General features: G+C 54.1%; 1 protein-coding gene across 2 annotated transcripts in view; it reads right to left on the bottom strand.

The window, feature by feature from the left end:
* Positions 1-16,645, bottom strand: part of GDI2 (GDP dissociation inhibitor 2) — a 312,370-nt gene that overhangs the window by 26,671 nt on the left and 269,054 nt on the right. For both annotated transcript variants that reach the window (XM_085653570.1, XM_085653569.1), the window contains exon 9: positions 13,012-13,156. In XM_085653570.1, coding sequence (XP_085509696.1) covers positions 13,012-13,156 — 145 coding nt within the window. The remainder of the gene's footprint in view (positions 1-13,011; positions 13,157-16,645) is intronic.

Here is a 16,645-nt window from a genome sequence, read left to right as displayed (position 1 = left end):
TTGGTGCGGTCCAAATAAAAGGACAGCGCCCGCTTTGGGTCCAGACGGTGGAGCCTCTCTTCCTCTTTCGAAGGATGCGGAGGCGGAAAGAAGGTGGGGAAGGTGACAAGATTGCCCGATGTGAAAGGGAGTTACCACTTTTGGAAGAAAGGAAGGACGAGTCGCGAGGACAACCTTGTCCGGATGAACAGAAAGAAAAGGAGGCTTAGACGATCACGCCTGGAGCTCACTCACCCGTCTAGCCGAGGTGATAGCTACCAGGAAAGCAGTCTTAAGAGTCAGAAGACGAATGGGACAATTGTAAAGAGGCTCAAAGGGAGCGCACATCAGAAAGGTCAAGACTAAATTCAAATCCCACTGAGGCATTATGAAGGGGACAGGAGGAAACATTCGAGTAATGCCCTTAAGTAAACGAGAAACAACAGGGGATTTGAAAAGAGAAGGCTGATCAGGAAGTCGTAAGAAAGCAGAGATAGCTTATAGATAACCTTTCAAGGTGCCCAGAGCAGAGCCCTGCTGGGCTAGAGTGAAGAAAGAGGAGAACCTCAGAAAGAGGGGCGGAAAGGGGATCCACAGCCTTTGCTGTGCACCATGCCACAAATTTGCTCCACCTGCACGCGTATACCGTTTTAGTGGAGGGACGCCTGGCTGCCAGAATAACCTCACAGACTTCAGGAGGCAAGTCAAATGGCATCAACTGTCGCCGCTCAATCTCCACGCATGGAGGTGGAGACTGGACAGGTTCGGGTGGAGAACCGTCCCCTGCTGCTGCGACAGAAGGTCCTCCCGAAGAGGCAGTCGTGTCGGAGGATCGATTGACATACTGAGTAACTCGGGATACCAGTACCTTCGTGCCCAATCCGGAGCCACTAAGATGACTTGGGCCTGGTCGCGCCTGATCTTCTTCAGCACTCTGGGCAGAAGTGGTATAGGCGGAAAGGCGTACAACAGACCGCAACTCCACTTGTGACGAAAGGCGTCCCCGAGCGAGTGCCGCCTTGGAAACTCCAACGCGCAGAACTGCAGACATTGCGCGTTCTCTTCGGGGGCGAATAGATCTAACCAAGGCTCTCCCCACTGCCGAAAGAGGCCTTGCGCCAAGTCCGAGTTTAGACGCCATTCGTGATCCATCATGCACCGGCGGCTGAGTTTGTCTGCTCTGGCGTTCAGAGAGCCCGCCAGATGTTGACCCACCAGGGTGATGTCCTGGTGTTCCAGCCATGTCCAGAGGCGCAGAGCCTCCTGACAAAGGGTCCACGACCCCACCCCGCCCTGTTTGTTGCAATACCACATGGCGGTGGTGTTGTCTGTGAACACCTGCACCACACTTCCCCGGACAACGGGAAGGAGTGCCTTCAGTGCAAGTCGGATCGCTCTCAGCTCCAAAAGGTTGATATGGAGCAGAGTCTCCGCCAGAGACCAGAGTCCTCTGATAAGCACCAACAGGATGCAGGAGGCCATCAGCCCCAGAAGCCGCAGCTCCGGAGGATAGGCCCGGAACTGTGCCGAATCTAGAACCACTCCGATGAAGAGGAGCTTCTGGGAGAGTCTCAGGTGTGACTTCGGCACATTGATGGAGAACCCCAGCACATGCAGGAGGTCGGCCGTAGTCTGGAGGTGGGAGACGACTGCCTGGGGCGAGACCGCCTTCAACAGCCAGTCGTCAAGATAGGGGAAGACTGGAACCCCCGATCTGCGCAGATGAGCTGCGACCACCGCCATAACTTTCGTGAACACCCGAGGGGCACTGGTGAGGCCGAAGGGGAGCACGGTGAACTGAAAATGCTCCTGATCCACCGTTAACCACAGGTAACGCCGGTGGGCCGGCAGGACGGGGATGTGAAAATAAGCGTCCTGAAAGTCCAACGCTACCATCCAGTCTCCAGGGTCTAGGGCAGCCAGAACCTGAGCTAAGGTGAGCATCTTGAACCGCTCCTTCCGGAGGAAGGCGTTGACGCTCCTGAGGCCTACGATAGGGCGTAGGACCCCTTTGCCCTTCTTGGGAACCAGAAAGTAGTGGGAATAGCAACCACGACATACTTCTGGACCAGGAACGCGCTCGACAGCCTCTTTGGCCAAGAGGGCCGTAACTTCCTCCCAGAGAAGATTCAAGTGATCCCCCGACATGCGGTGGTACTGTGGTGGCATGGCTGGAGGGGTCGTCTCGAAGGGGAGGGAGTAGCCCCTTCGGACGATTTGCAGCACCCACCTGTCCGACGTGATGGAACGCCAGTGGAGCACGTGATGGCGAACTCTGCCGCCCACTGGCGTGGAATGGGCCTGAAAGCTCGGACTAGGAGGGCTTTGAGGCGGATGCTGCAAGGGTGGATGTGGACTGACCGGCACGTTGTCCTCCAGTACCGCCTCGGTGGAATCCACGTCCGCCACCGCGTGCAGGTTGGTTCTGCGGCCAGTGGCTAGGCGGACGTGAGGAAGCGCCCCTTCCTTGGCCACGAAAGGGACGAAAGGCGGAAGTTTGCGGCCGGGGGGGCGAGAGACCCAAGGACTTGGCCGTAGCCCAGGAGTCCTTGAAACTAACCAGCGCACTATCCGCCTTCTCGCCAAAAAGGCGAGTGCCATCAAAGGGCATATCCATGAGGGTACTCTGGACATCCCCAGAGAAAGACTTGGACCGTAGCCAGGCGTGGCGACGAAGCGCCACTGTGGTAGAAATTGTCCTCCCCAGCGAGTCCGTGGTGTCTAGTCCACACCATATGGCATGCCGTGCTGCATCTCGCTGTGAGAAAGTGCCATCTTTCTTGCATGGTATGCCCCCACTTTTTGCTGAATTGCTGAATGTACTTTGACTGCGTGTGCCCTGGACTCCTGCCAATCAGGTGCCCAGGGCCTATGTTCCTTCCCTAAAACAAACCAAACCCAAATTGGCAAACCCTGGCCACATTTCAGCCCCTGGTAAATGGTACCCTAGGTACCCAGGGCCTTGTGACCAGGGAAGGCCTCTAAGGGCTGCAGCACTCCTTGTGCCACCCTTAGAGGCCCTGTACCCATACACACACACACACACACACACACACACAGCCTTTGCAGGCTGAGTGTTTGGGTGCAAGACAAAAACAAAGTCGACATGGCACACATCCCTGTGTGCCATGCCCATCACCTACACTGCCATGGCATACATCAGTCACCCCTCTAGCTGGGTGCCTTATGCCAATGGTGTTGGCACAGGAGCAGGAGCCCTGTGCCCCTACAGTGCCCAGGTCCATTCCTGAGCACTGTAAGTGCAGTGCTGCCATTTAAGAGTACATGGTGCTGAGAGCTCGTCAAACACGAGCTCCACAGCACCATAATGGCAACACTAAAGACTGAGAAGTTTGGTATCAAACTTCAGCACATTAAACCCACACTGATGCCAGTGTTGGATTTAATGTACCCAGCACCCCAGAGGGCATCTTAGAAGTGCCCCCTTAAACTTAACCTACAATCCACGTCTGCTCTGAGGCTGCCTAGGCTGCCACCCAGCAGACATGTTGCTGGACCCATGGGCAGGAGAGCCCCTGCTCTCCTGGGCCTGCAACAATGCACATCCTGGGCGAGGTGCTAAATCTCCTCCCCCAGGATGGGCAGGGGGAAGCTTCAAAGGCATGCCGCCTCTGTGAGCTTCCCCAGGCCCCTGCAACCCCCCACTCTGGCGGGAAGCCCAAATAAGGACAGGGGATGTGCCAGCCTGCCAACCCCACCCCTCAGGTGGGGGAGGCGAGGTGAAGCACATCTCCGGGCTCTCGCCATCTTGAAGACGGGGAGCCCTACCCTATCAGGACTAGGCTACTGCCTAGGATAGGGGGTGTACCCACCCCAGGAAAGGTACCCATTGGTCCCTGCCCTTCACCTACCTGTAACGCCCCTAAATCTAGTATTTAGGGGCACCCTGAACCTTCCTTCCCCAGATTCCAGATTCAAAACTACAAAGAGCAAGAAGAAAGAAGACCTGCCCTGCAGCTGCTGAAAAGAGGAAGACACCAACTGCTTTTGCCCCAGCTCTACCGGCCTGTCGACCCTCGAACCTGCTCCTGCTCCAACCCGGCATCTCTTGTGGCCAGCAACCTCACCAACCCCGGAGGACCTGGCTAACTTTTGGCTCTAAGCCCCTGGGACTCCCATGAGTAGAGGCTCTACTCAAAACCTACCTTTAATCCCTGGCAGCAGCCCGGAACCGCGAACCCAGCACACTCTGCACCAGCCAAGCCTGGCCAGTGCCGGAGTGAACAAAGACCCCGAGGACGACCCCACGGCGACTGTGACCCCGAGTCCGGCACCCAAGGACCTCCCTCGACACTCCTGAAGAAGCCTGCAGCCTCAGAACAAGGTGCCCCCCTACCGCGATCAACAGAGGGTAAGATTTCCCGACACCAAAAGGCACCCCTGCATGCGGCGCCCCGCGGCCCCCTGTGCCCAATCCCGGGGTACCTACCTTCAACTACCCAACTTGCCTCTTGAAGTGGTGGTGGCACCCGAAGAGTCCTAGTCCCCGAGCTTGCAGTCTTTTTCTAAACCGGAGCTTTACCATTGAAATCAATTGAGCGCCCGAAGGCTCAAAAGCACTCTGCACCCAGCCGCCCGAGTGGCCCTGGCAGTGAAAACTCTACACCTACCTACTTCCCCACTTGCCCTGAGTAAGTGACCAGGAGCCCAGCTCCCACAGACGCGTGGCGTGCCAGTCGGCAGCCACAAACCAAGGCCCCCCTATCCCTCATAGGCCTAACCGCACCCGGCCGCCCTAGAGCCGCTGAGGGTGAACCAACTGTACCTACCTGACCCTGGGGGACCCCTGAGTCTATGCCCAGAACCTCAACTCTGCCAGTCGAGTACTTACCCTTAAACCGCTAACTCTATTTTCCTCATAGGGTAACATTGACTGGCTTTTTCCTGAAACCCTGGGGGACTGTGGACTCTGTACACCCTGTACCTATTAAGGAACAGTATATACAGAGCCACTTTCTCACACTCGCCCATCAGCAAGCACCTGGGTGAGCCGTGACCGGGCCTCCTCCGGACACAGGGGCAGCACGTCCTCCACCGTATCCCACAGAGAGTGGGAATAACGGTCCAAGAGGCAAGCGGTATTCAAGGACCGCAGACCCAAACTCAGGGAAGAGAACAGCTTCTTTCCGAACTGTTCCAGCCTCTTGGATTCCCGATCCGGAGGAGCGGACGGGAAGGAGGATTGGGAAGTCGAGGCTTGGATAACCAGACTCTCGGGAGTGGGGGGTTGGGACAGAAAACTGGGGGTCGCCCGGAGCAGGGCGGTGGCGCCGGGCCACGTTCCGATCCACAGGAGGTACTGTGGAGGGCTTGTACCAGGTGCCCTGCAGAACGTCTATGAGTGCCTCATTTAACTGCAGCAGAGGCTCTGTGGAGCTTGCTGACGGTTGAAGCACTTCTGTGAGGACGTTAGTCCTCACGGCCACAGCAGGCAACTCCAGCCCAGGGGCATCGGCCGCCTTGCACAGCACCACTGAAAAAGCTGCACCTTCCTCCGAGGCCACAGTCGGGGGAGAGATGAAACCAGCATCCTGGGAGGTGTCCAGACCACTGGCATCCCCCAGTTCGTCTGCCCAGTCCTGTGAAAGTTCGGCCTGTCTGGCCATAGGATCCTCAGACCCCTCCCAGTCGCCCCCATCATGCGATTCCTGATAAACAGGAGGAATAACCGTAGCCGGGCGGTAGATGAAATGCTCGTGCATCGGCGTCAGATGTGGCATCGAGCGGCTAAACCGGGTAACGGCGTTGTCCGGGGATGGTGCCGGGGGTGGAACCGGTGTCGGCGCCGGCGGAGGAGGCGTCGTGAGGTCGACCGGCGCCGCCAGAGATCCAGGCCTGAATCCCTCGGGGACCTGCGGCGTCAGGACCGAAGTAGTCAACTGGGCCGGAGCCGCCGGCTCGCGAGGTCGCCCAGTCGGGCCCACAGGGCCCTAAGGCATGCCGGAAGGCGTCGGCTGCGGAGCCAGGCCCCCCATGGCCGAGAGGAAGGCGCTGATCTCCGCCGGAGTCGCGTCAGTCCCAGGGACCGGCGGGTATGGAGACAGACGAGGCTCCTGCGGCTGGGACGGAGCCACGGGGGTGGGACGGAGCCCGACCGAGTCGCGCGACTCGGTCGGGGTGGGACGGAGCCCGACCGAGTCGCGCGACTCGGTCGGGGTGGGACGGAGCCCGACCGAGTCGCGCGACTCGGTCGGGGTGGGACGGAGCCCGACCGAGTCGCGCGACTCGGTCGGGGTGGGACGGAGCCCGACCGAGTCGCGCGACTCGGTCGGGGTGGGACGGAGCCCGACCGAGTCGCGCGACTCGGTCGGGGTGGGACGGAGCCCGACCGAGTCGCGCGACTCGGTCGGGGTGGGACGGAGCCCGACCGAGTCGCGCGACTCGGTCGGGGTGGTCCCACCCCGACGCGCGACTCGGTCGGGGTGGTCCCACCCCGACGCGCGACTCGGTCGGGGTGGTCCCACCCCGACGCGCGACTCGGTCGGGGTGGTCCCACCCCGACGCGCGACTCGCGCGGGGTGGTCCCACCCCGACGCGCGACTCGCGCGGGGTGGTCCCACCCCGACGCGCGACTCGCGCGGGGTGGTCCCACCCCGACGCGCGACTCGCGCGGGGTGGTCCCACCCCGACGCGCGACTCGGGCGGGGTGGTCCCACCCCGACGCGCGACTCGGTCGGGGTGGTCCCACCCCGACGCGCGACTCGGTCGGGGTGGTCCCACCCCGACGCGCGACTCGGTCGGGGTGGTCCCACCCCGACGCGCGACTCGGTCGGGGTGGTCCGGAGCCCGACCGAGTCGCGCGACTCGGTCGGGGTGGTCCGGAGCCCGACCGAGTCGCGCGACTCGGTCGGGGTGGTCCCACCCCGACGCGCGACTCGGTCGGGGTGGTCCGGAGCCCGACCGAGTCGCGCGACTCGGTCGGGGTGGTCCCACCCCGACGCGCGACTCGGTCGGGGTGGTCCGGAGCCCGACCGAGTCGCGCGACTCGGTCGGGGTGGTCCCACCCCGACCGAGTCGCGCGACTCGGTCGGGGTGGTCCCACCCCGACGCGCGACTCGGTCGGGGTGGTCCGGAGCCCGACCGAGACGCGCGACTCGGTCGGGGTGGTCCGGAGCCCGACCGAGTCGCGCGACTCGGTCGGGGTGGGACCACCCCGACGCGCGACTCGGTCGGGGTGGTCCGGAGCCCGACCGAGTCGCGCGACTCGGTCGGGGTGGTCCGGAGCCCGACCGAGTCGCGCGACTCGGTCGGGGTGGGACCACCCCGACCGAGTCGCGCGACTCGGTCGGGGTGGGACCACCCCGACGCGCGACTCGGTCGGGGTGGGACCACCCCGACGCGCGACTCGGTCGGGGTGGGACCACCCCGACGCGCGACTCGGTCGGGGTGGGACCACCCCGACGCGCGACTCGGTCGGGGTGGGACCACCCCGACGCGCGACTCGGTCGGGGTGGGACCACCCCGACGCGCGACTCGGTCGGGGTGGGACCACCCCGACGCGCGACTCGGTCGGGGTGGGACCACCCCGACGCGCGACTCGGTCGGGGTGGGACCACCCCGACGCGCGACTCGGTCGGGGTGGGACCACCCCGACGCGCGACTCGGTCGAGGGTCGGGGTGGGACCACCCCGACGCGCGACTCGGTCGGGGTGGGACCACCCCGACGCGCGACTCGGTCGGGGTGGGACCACCCCGACGCGCGACTCGGTCGAGGGTCGGGGTGGGACCACCCCGACGCGCGACTCGGTCGAGGGTCGGGGTGGGACCACCCCGACGCGCTACTCGGTCGAGGGTCGGGGTGGGACCACCCCGACGCGCTACTCGGTCGAGGGTCGGGGTGGGACCACCCCGACCCTCGACCGAGTCGCGCGACCGGCGAGGGGAGTCCGAAGAGCGGTGTCGCCTCTTGTACTTCGAGCGCTTCGACTTACCCGAAGACTTCGATCCCGACGAGCGATGATGGTGACTGTGGCTCCGCGACCGGTCCTTGGACCTCCTCCTGGACCGGGACCGTGAACGGCGCGGAGCCGAGTGCCGAAGCTTGAAGCTTACGGGCCGCTCCCACCTAGCCTTCGAGGTCAAGGCATGACTCCGCATCGTGCACGGGCCCCAGGCAGTAAAGGCACCGGCGATGGTGGTCCGTCACCGACATCAGTCGATGACAGGAGTCACAGGCCTTAAAACCAGGTATCCTACCGGCACCAGAGTCGAGTCGACAGAAGACCAAAAAGTGTCAAAAAAGTTTAGTCAAAAAGTGACTAAGGGGTAAGCTCTTCCCGGATCGGCGCGGTCTGGCGCGGAAAAAAGAAGAACTGACGTCAGCGCGCGAGGTCGGCGTCTAAGTACTCCGACGGCGTCATTCCGGCGCATGACGCCGAACGCGGATCCGCAGACGACACCTAGCGACGCGCAAGGCGTATTGCTGACGAAAAATCTTTCCGGATCCAGCTTGACGCCTGGGGATATTCTAAGGTGAGGAATCTAACTAACGTGTTTCTTTCAGATACATTAAGCAGGCATGGTGTCTGATGAGCACACTAGGGTTAATCCCTCTGGCAGCTGTATCAGTTGCATCAAGAGCGCATCTAATTGATGTGTTGGCAATTAGTTTGCCTTCTGAGGCTTTCTCAAATGCCCACTTTTTATACTGCTCCAGAAAATGTTGCAGGAGCCCTTCCATTTCATTCCAAAGTGCCCGGTCATAGTGGGGGAGGAGCACCAAAAGAGCTGCCAATTATTTATTTGTTGATTGTGCTGCTACCCTCTTTTCCCGCGGCATCAATTTTCCGTCGTTCTTTGTCTGTGGGGCGGGTGAAACTGCCCGTGGACCTACAGGTGGCGGTAGTGATGGGCTTGATGGGCTGGTGGCATGTCAGCTCTTTTAGTGTGCTTTGGAGGACATGGTTGTTGTATTGCCGCCTCCGTTCTTCGTGCGAGAAGCTCCCCATATCTGCTGCCGACACGTGGACTTGGGCCTGCTGTTGGCAATCTTTTCTGTCCCAAATATTTCGGTAGTCTCCTTGATGGTGCATCAAGAAATCCCAGCTCTTCTTGCACACCGATCGCACAACGTTTCTTGGACCAAAATGTCTGGCACGCCTCACAAGTGTGAGATAATCCGGCAAAAGGCAAAAGTTAGACACCAGATGCTAATCAGTGTGGGGAAATTTGGAATGGCAGGGTGGGCAGAATCAAAATGACGTCAGTTACATGACCAGCTAAACATGGAGAGGACAGAACGTCAAAAAAGAATCTTTGCCTTAAATGGCAAAGGCTGGAACATGTAAGCATCAATGAGCGACCGATGGAGATGGCTAAGAAACCGCGACCAACAACAACACCGACATTTAAGGCCTAACTTGCAGGAGTGACTGTACCAAGATGGAGTAGAGAAAAACACATAGGACCCCGACGGCGGGAAAAAAAAAAAATTTAACATGCCATCAAACACACACACGTCTATATAGAGATATCTCACAAACCTACTCAAAAGGCAACGGAGTGTCAAACAGTGAAGGATACTGTCAATGAGTAATGAGGGGAAGCTACGTTCTGAGAATGGAGATTGATGGTTAATCTTTCGTGATGTAGTGGATAACTCATGCATTGTGTCACACTGAATATGAGTCTCTAACCCACCATGCAGCTCCTACAGTAGGCCTTGACTAATCAACCTCGCTATCCTGTCAGAGTTACAAGGAAAGAAGGAGTAACTTGGCTGTCCAAATGGAATGCAGTGGTATTATACCCAAGGGACACTAGTGTTAATTTGAAGTGCTCTCACAAGAAACTGGTGAGTAAACCATTCACTTTCCTAGAATTCTAAGGAAAGGTCATCATTGGTGTAGGAAGCTGGCTCTGTATATACTATACCAAAGTAAGGTATAGTGTGCACAGATTCCACTGGAACCCCAAAGGTAGGCAGAGGTAACAGTAGATAATACCTTACTCTCTATTTGTGGCAGTGTGGGCAAGCAGTAAGCTTTTATCAGAGGGTAGTGTTAAGCATTTATTGTACACACTCAGGAAAGAAATGAGGTCACACACACAAAGACTGAACTCAGACCAATTTGTATAAAAATATTTAGTTCCATTTTATTTTCTAGAACCAAGCCAGGCCTTGTACAGGTACGTGTAATAATACTTTGCAAGGATAATGCAGTTAAATATAGTTTGAATGCAACTGGATTGGTCACAGGTAAGCCACTCCTTAAAACAATTGGAATTACTTTTCAGTTACTTTTTGGATTACTTTGTAAGTTTCTTTTTCTACTCAGTGTGATATGCCTAGATATCACACCAGAACATTTTGTAGAGAAAAGGTAAGTAAATCAGTTGCAGTTTCATACAAACTAACTCCACACTTGGAACAATTTTCACAAGAAAGCAGTCCATGCAATCCTATGGGAGAAAACAATGTTATCGGGTTAACCGGAAGTACTTCGGTTTTGGAGTTGGTTTTCTGGGGTTAGAACCAGGGTTCCCCCAGGGTCAAGGATGCACTCCCAAAGCACCCCCGCAGCACTAGGGCAGCTGGGTGCAGAGTGCTGAGGCGCAATGCTATCCAATGGGGGCCTCCGGTTGATGGCTACTTAAAAGTAGGCCACAAGGTTGTGGGTGCAAAGCTCCTGGGAGTAAGCTCAGGCCAAAGGGGGAGGGGGAGTTCAAGTTAGCACACAAAGTGGTGGCCCGGTGCAGGGTGCTGTTTTGGTGTCGGGTTGTTTTCAATGGAAGTTGCCGGTTTGGGATTTTGGCTGCAGGCTCGGTACAGGAAGTCTTCCGGAAGGAACCAACAGCTGGGCAGGTAAGTTGGAGGGCTCGGGGACGTAGGTGCACCTCAGGCCCTCTTCTATAGGGCGCTGGGCGGCCAGATGCAGGTCTGCCTTTCGAGGGCAGATTTAGTCTTACCAGGTCACTCGCTGTTGGGGGGGGGGGGGGGGGGGGGGGGGAAGGTGGGGGGGAAAAGGGTGTCCATGGAGAGGCTGAAGGCGACGTCGGGGATTCCGGGAGGGGTCAACCCATGGTGGACTCTGACCTTGGAGTGCTGGGGGACCTCGCTGGGACCGGTAGGCCACTCTTGACTCGGGCCGTAGGCGTGTGGTGCAGTGGTGGTTTCAGCCGTCGGGTTTCTTTGTCCTCAGAAGTCTGTCTTTCTTTGGGGATTCTTTTGAACAGAGCTTCTGTTCACAGGAGATCCGGTCTTTGTTGAAGGCAGTCAGTTCTCCCAGGGGTTCTGGAGGTCGCTGGCTGCAGGACAAGGTGACTTTTGGCACAGAATCTCTGGAAACTGCAGATGGTCCGGTAGGGCTGGGGCCAAGTCAGTTCTTCTCTGCAGTATCCTCTGCTGGGCGTCGTCCTTCTTTGAAGTTTGCTGAAATCTGCCTTCTTGGTTCAGGGCTGCCCCCAAAATACTGTATTAAGGGGGCGTTTTTGGGGTCTCAAGGTCAGTAGCCATTGGGATACTGACCTTAGGGTAATTACACCTTTTGTGTGCTCACCCCACGTGGGGGGGGGGGGGGGGAGTGGCCACAATCCCTAATCCTGATTGTAGAGTGCAGGCACTGAAGAGTGGGCTTCACCTCGCCTCCCCCACCTGAGGGGTGGTGTTGGCAGAGGTGAGTACAACTTCTTGGCTGCTCTAATTTTTCCTGCCCGTCTTCCTGCCGAAAAGAGGGTGAGACAGGAAGGAGGCCTGCTCCTGATAGCAGGAGAGGCTGGGGGTTGTGTTACAAAGGCAGCAAGGCGTTTGAAGATTGCCTGTCACAGACTGCTCTTCCTGGCATGGGGAGGTGTGACCACCTCTGCCCAGGAAAGGCTTTGTTTCTGGGCTCAGGGAGCTAAGGCTTCCACCTCAGGGGTACAGAAACGTGTCTTGTGGTGACAGGCTGGTGTTCACCAGTCATGGAACCCACCAGAGGCTGGTCGTTTTTCAGGGTGCATCTCTAAGATGCCCTCTAAGTGCATTGTATAATAAATCTCACACTGGCATCAGAGTGGGTTTATTATGCTGAGAAGTTAGCTACCAAACTTCCCAAAATTTGGTAAAGCCATTATGGTGCTGTGGCGTTCGTATTGACAAACTCCCAGACCATATACTCTTCGTGGCTTTACTGCACTTACAATGTCTAAGAATGGACTTAAGGCACTGTAGGGGTACAGTGCTCATGCAACAGTACCCTCACCAGTAGTATAGTGCATCCAGCTAGAGGGGTCTATACCATAGGGCGTGAGTGGCTGGCATGGCACACAGGTACCGACTTCAATTTTCTCTGCACCAAAACACGTAGCCTGCAATGGCAGTGTGTATGTGATAAAGTACAGGACCTTGAAGGGTGGCACAATATGTGCTGCAGCCCTTTGAGGCCTTCCCTGGTCACAGTGCCCTTGGTATCCATGGTACCTTTTACAAAAGACTTGCATGTGGCCAGAGTGGTGTCAATTGTGGGTACAAATGTATAATTTTGGGAAAGATCACAGGCCCTTGGAACCTGATTGGCAGGGACCCAGGGCATATCAAGTCAAAGTTCATCAGAAACCTGGCAAACAGTGGGGAAGTTACTGCAACCGAAACCCAGCTTCCTACAATTGGCCAGTTCGATTTTAAGCCATCCTTATTTCCTTAGATACATCTTAAAGCACTGTTTAAAGGTACTTTTGCGCAAACATTGCTACTGCAGTCAATCACCCTGAAAGTAACATTCCAAATATTTTTTCACTTTTCAACATCTATAAAGAATTATAACGCACCATAAAAAGCAAAACAAATACACTGTGTACATGCAAAAAGAAACTGGTGTCTGTAACCAAGAAAACAGTGGCTGACAATTTCTTTCAGTGGCAACAACAGTGAATAATGCTTTATGGTTTACCACTTGCCATGCATGAACGATAGCATTCTATGTTGGGTACTACAGATAAATGACAAAACCAGTCTACAACATGATTCTGGGGTTGTGCTCACTTTTCACACTAAAGACACATGCACAAATACGTAGGGAAAAAAAAGCATACTTCTGCTCGATTGGCTCCAAAAGTTCCAAGGCTGGTCTGATTTCCTTTTCAGGTTCACTTGTTTCCACAGTAGTACTGACAATGGCAATGTATTTTCCTTGTGCTGCCACGTTGTGTGCAGACGATATCATGCAGACATAAATATCTAAAACAATCAAATTCAAAATACATTTAAAAACTAGGAAATACCCATAATAAAAGATAGTCATAAAAATCCACACACACCACCTCCCCTGCAAACCTTTGATTAATTTCATCATAGAATGAATGTAAAGGCTAAAACCTTCCCTCTGACTCTTTGCCCCCACATCCTCTTTGCTCATCCCAAATGTCCTCCACCCCCCCAAAAATAAAAACTTTCTAGACCCTTCCCTCCACTATTCCTTTTCAATCCAAATAACAGTTTAACATGTCAACCACTCAAATTAATTTCATATTCCCCTATACTAATTCCCCACTAATCTAGTTTGGGTTCCAGAGTAAAGCATTTTAACACCTCATCAAGGGTAGCAAACCATATATAAATGTAAACCCTTCCCTCTTGTATCACTCCACTATCCTTTTCAATACAAATAACAGGCTAACATGGTCACCGCTCAAATTAATTTTATATTTCCCTATAATAATTCACCACTAATACTTTTTGGGTTCCAGAGTAGCATGCGCCTCGCCGAAAAAGCACTTTGACGCCTTATCAGGGGTAGTAAGCGCTATATACATGCAATTACAAGTTGTGTGTTTGCAAATTCTCATTGGTAAAACCGTACTTCATATTTTCACAGACGCAGACCAAATGTTCGTATCAATCTACAGACAATGCCATTTAAAACTATTTGAAAAGTGAAAATTAGCCGAGGATCCTTAATTTGCCTTTCCGAAGCGAAGCTGTAGGATCAACAATGTTATTATAACTAATATACACAACATTGGGAACCATCTTCAGATGAGCATTAGTCTGCGTTATCCTGTCCATTTTCTAGTCTAGTCTAGTCAAATTCTAGGTGGGGTGCTAGTATCTATCAAGATTATGAGTTAAGAAGGTAAGGTGAAGAGAAATAGTGCGAAGGCTTGATGGAGTCTGTCTCCATTTTACACAACACTGGAATGAAGAAACTCTCAGTCATACACTAAGGCGAATGGTGATGATGCATTATACACACCAATATAAAATATTCATTTTCATGAGCAGCACATTACCTGCAATAGAGTCAAGGAGTTCAGGAGAAGAGTCTGAGAAAACTGACATTATTTTAAAAGCCACTTTAAATTTTTGGAGCGCGGTTCTAAGTTGTATTGGAGGCAAGGGTTATCACAGTCCTATACTGGAAGACATCTATGGTCTAATTTTCAAAAGTTAAATTTTACCTTTCAGGTACTACTGGGAAGGGTTCAAAAGAATTATAGACATGAAAAAGACTTTAAATTTGGTACCGCACTCCAGCGGTAAATCACCTTTTGAGTAAGTGACATGTCCTCACATGCTAGGTATGAAAAACAATCAAACCGCAGCTTTTAATGCAGTTTTGTGCATCTGGTTTTTTTTTATGGAGAATTTATCTTGAAAAACTTTTATCAGGCAAGTGTTGGGGTATGATTTCACTCAGATGCGTTGGGTGTACGACATTTTTTGAAGGCAGGCTATTGGGGCGTTCATCGAAATAGTCATGCAGAATGCATCTTGGATTTCTTTTACTGTGTGTGTCTATACGGTGGGCTGGTCTGAATCATTTCTATTAATATTTTTGATAACACAACACAAGGAATATGCTACTTACCAGTATGCATCTGTTTTTGGCATGTAGAGCTGCAGATCTACACACTTTTGCATAGATCGCCATCTGGTGTTGGGCCCGGATGTTTGCAGTTTGTTTCCCTCTTGGAAAGTCTTTGGAAGTCACGAGGTCGGTGACTCCTCCCTTGGTTCGTATTGCGCATGGGCTTCGGCTCCATCCTCAGATTGTTTTTCGCCAACAGGGAAAGATGGAGCGTAGTAATAACAGTGAAGAAACCCATGTGTGTTGTATCTAAATAAGATAGACTGGAACAGATACAGGTAGCTGGGGAGGCGGGTGGGCGTGCGTAGATCTGCAGCTCTACATGCCAAGAACAGATGCATACTGGTAAGTAGCATATTCCATTCGAGGCATATGAGCTGCAGATTACACACTTTTGCATAGACTATATAGCAGTTCCCAACTTTGGCGGCGACCACCGGTATCTCTTGCAGTGGTTTGAAATAGTGTTTTTAATACAGCCTGGCACACACTAGCTTGTTGCTTGGTTTGCACATCTACACAGTAATGTTTAGTGAAAGTGTGCGGTGTTGACCATGTAGCTGCCTTGCAGATATCATCTAATGGGAGGTTTCCTAGAAAAGCCATAGAACCCCCTATCTTTCTTGTAGAGTGGTCTTTAGGGGGAACAGATAGTGTGCGTTTTGCTTTGTGGTAGCAAATCTGTATGCATTTTACAATCCACCTAGCTATCCCTGATTTAGAGATGGGGTTGCCTTTATGAGGTGGAGAGAAAGAGACAAACAGTTGCTTTGTCTTTCTGAAAGGTTGTGTTCTCTGGATATAGTAAAGCAAGGCCCTTTTAACATCCAGTGTGTGTAGAGCCCTTTCTGCAACAGTTTGAGGTTGCGAGAAGAAAACCCGTAATTCTACCGATTGGTTTAGATGAAAGGGTGAGATGACTTTGGGTAGGAATTTTGGGTTGGTACGGAGGACAACCTTGTTCGGGTGCATTTGGAGAAAAGGTTCTTGTATAGTAAGTGCTTGTATCTCACTGACCCTTCTAAGGGAGGTGATGGCTACAAGGAAAGCTGTTTTCCATGTGAGGAATTGCAGTTCGCATTTATGCAAAGGTTCGAAAGGCGGTCTGTGAGAAAGTGCCATCTTTCTTGCATGGTATGCCCCCACTTTTTGCTAAATTGCTGAATGTACTTCGATTGAGTGTACCCTGGGTTCCTGCCAATCAGGTGCCCAGGGCCTATGTTCCTTCCTTAAACCACACAAACTCCAAATTGGCAAACCCTAGCCACATGTCAGCCCCTAGTAAATGGTACCCTAGGTACCCAGGGCCTTGTGACCAGGGAAGGCCTCTAAGGGCTGCAGCACTCATTGTGCCACCCTCAGAGGCCCTGTACCCTTACACACACACACTGCCCTTGCAGGCTGAGTGTCTGGGTGCAGGACCAAACAAAGAGTCGACATGGCACACATCACTGTGTACCATGCCCATCACCTACACTGCCAAGGCATATGTCAGCCACCCCTCTAGCTGGGTGCATTACGCCTATGGTGTGGGCACAGGAGCAGGAGCCCTGTGCCCCTACAGTACCCGGGTCCATTCCTGGGCACTGTAAGTGCAGTGCTGTCATTTAAGAATACATGGTGCTGAGAGCTTGTCAAACACGAGCTCCACAGCACCATATTGGCAACACTGAAGCCTGGGAAGTTTGGTATCAAACTTCTCAGCACATTGAACCCACACTGATGCCAGTGTAGGATTTAATGTACTAAGCACCCCAGAGGGCATCTTAGAAGATGCCCCCTTACAGCTAACTTGCAATCCACGTCTGCTCTGAGGCTGCCCAGGCTGCCACACAGCAGACACGTTGCTGGACCCCTGG

This window comes from Triturus cristatus, chromosome 4_1 (genome assembly GCF_964204655.1).
Source record: "Triturus cristatus chromosome 4_1, aTriCri1.1, whole genome shotgun sequence".
NCBI lineage: Eukaryota > Metazoa > Chordata > Amphibia > Caudata > Salamandridae > Triturus > Triturus cristatus.
This window is presented reverse-complemented; position numbering and strand designations above follow the sequence as displayed.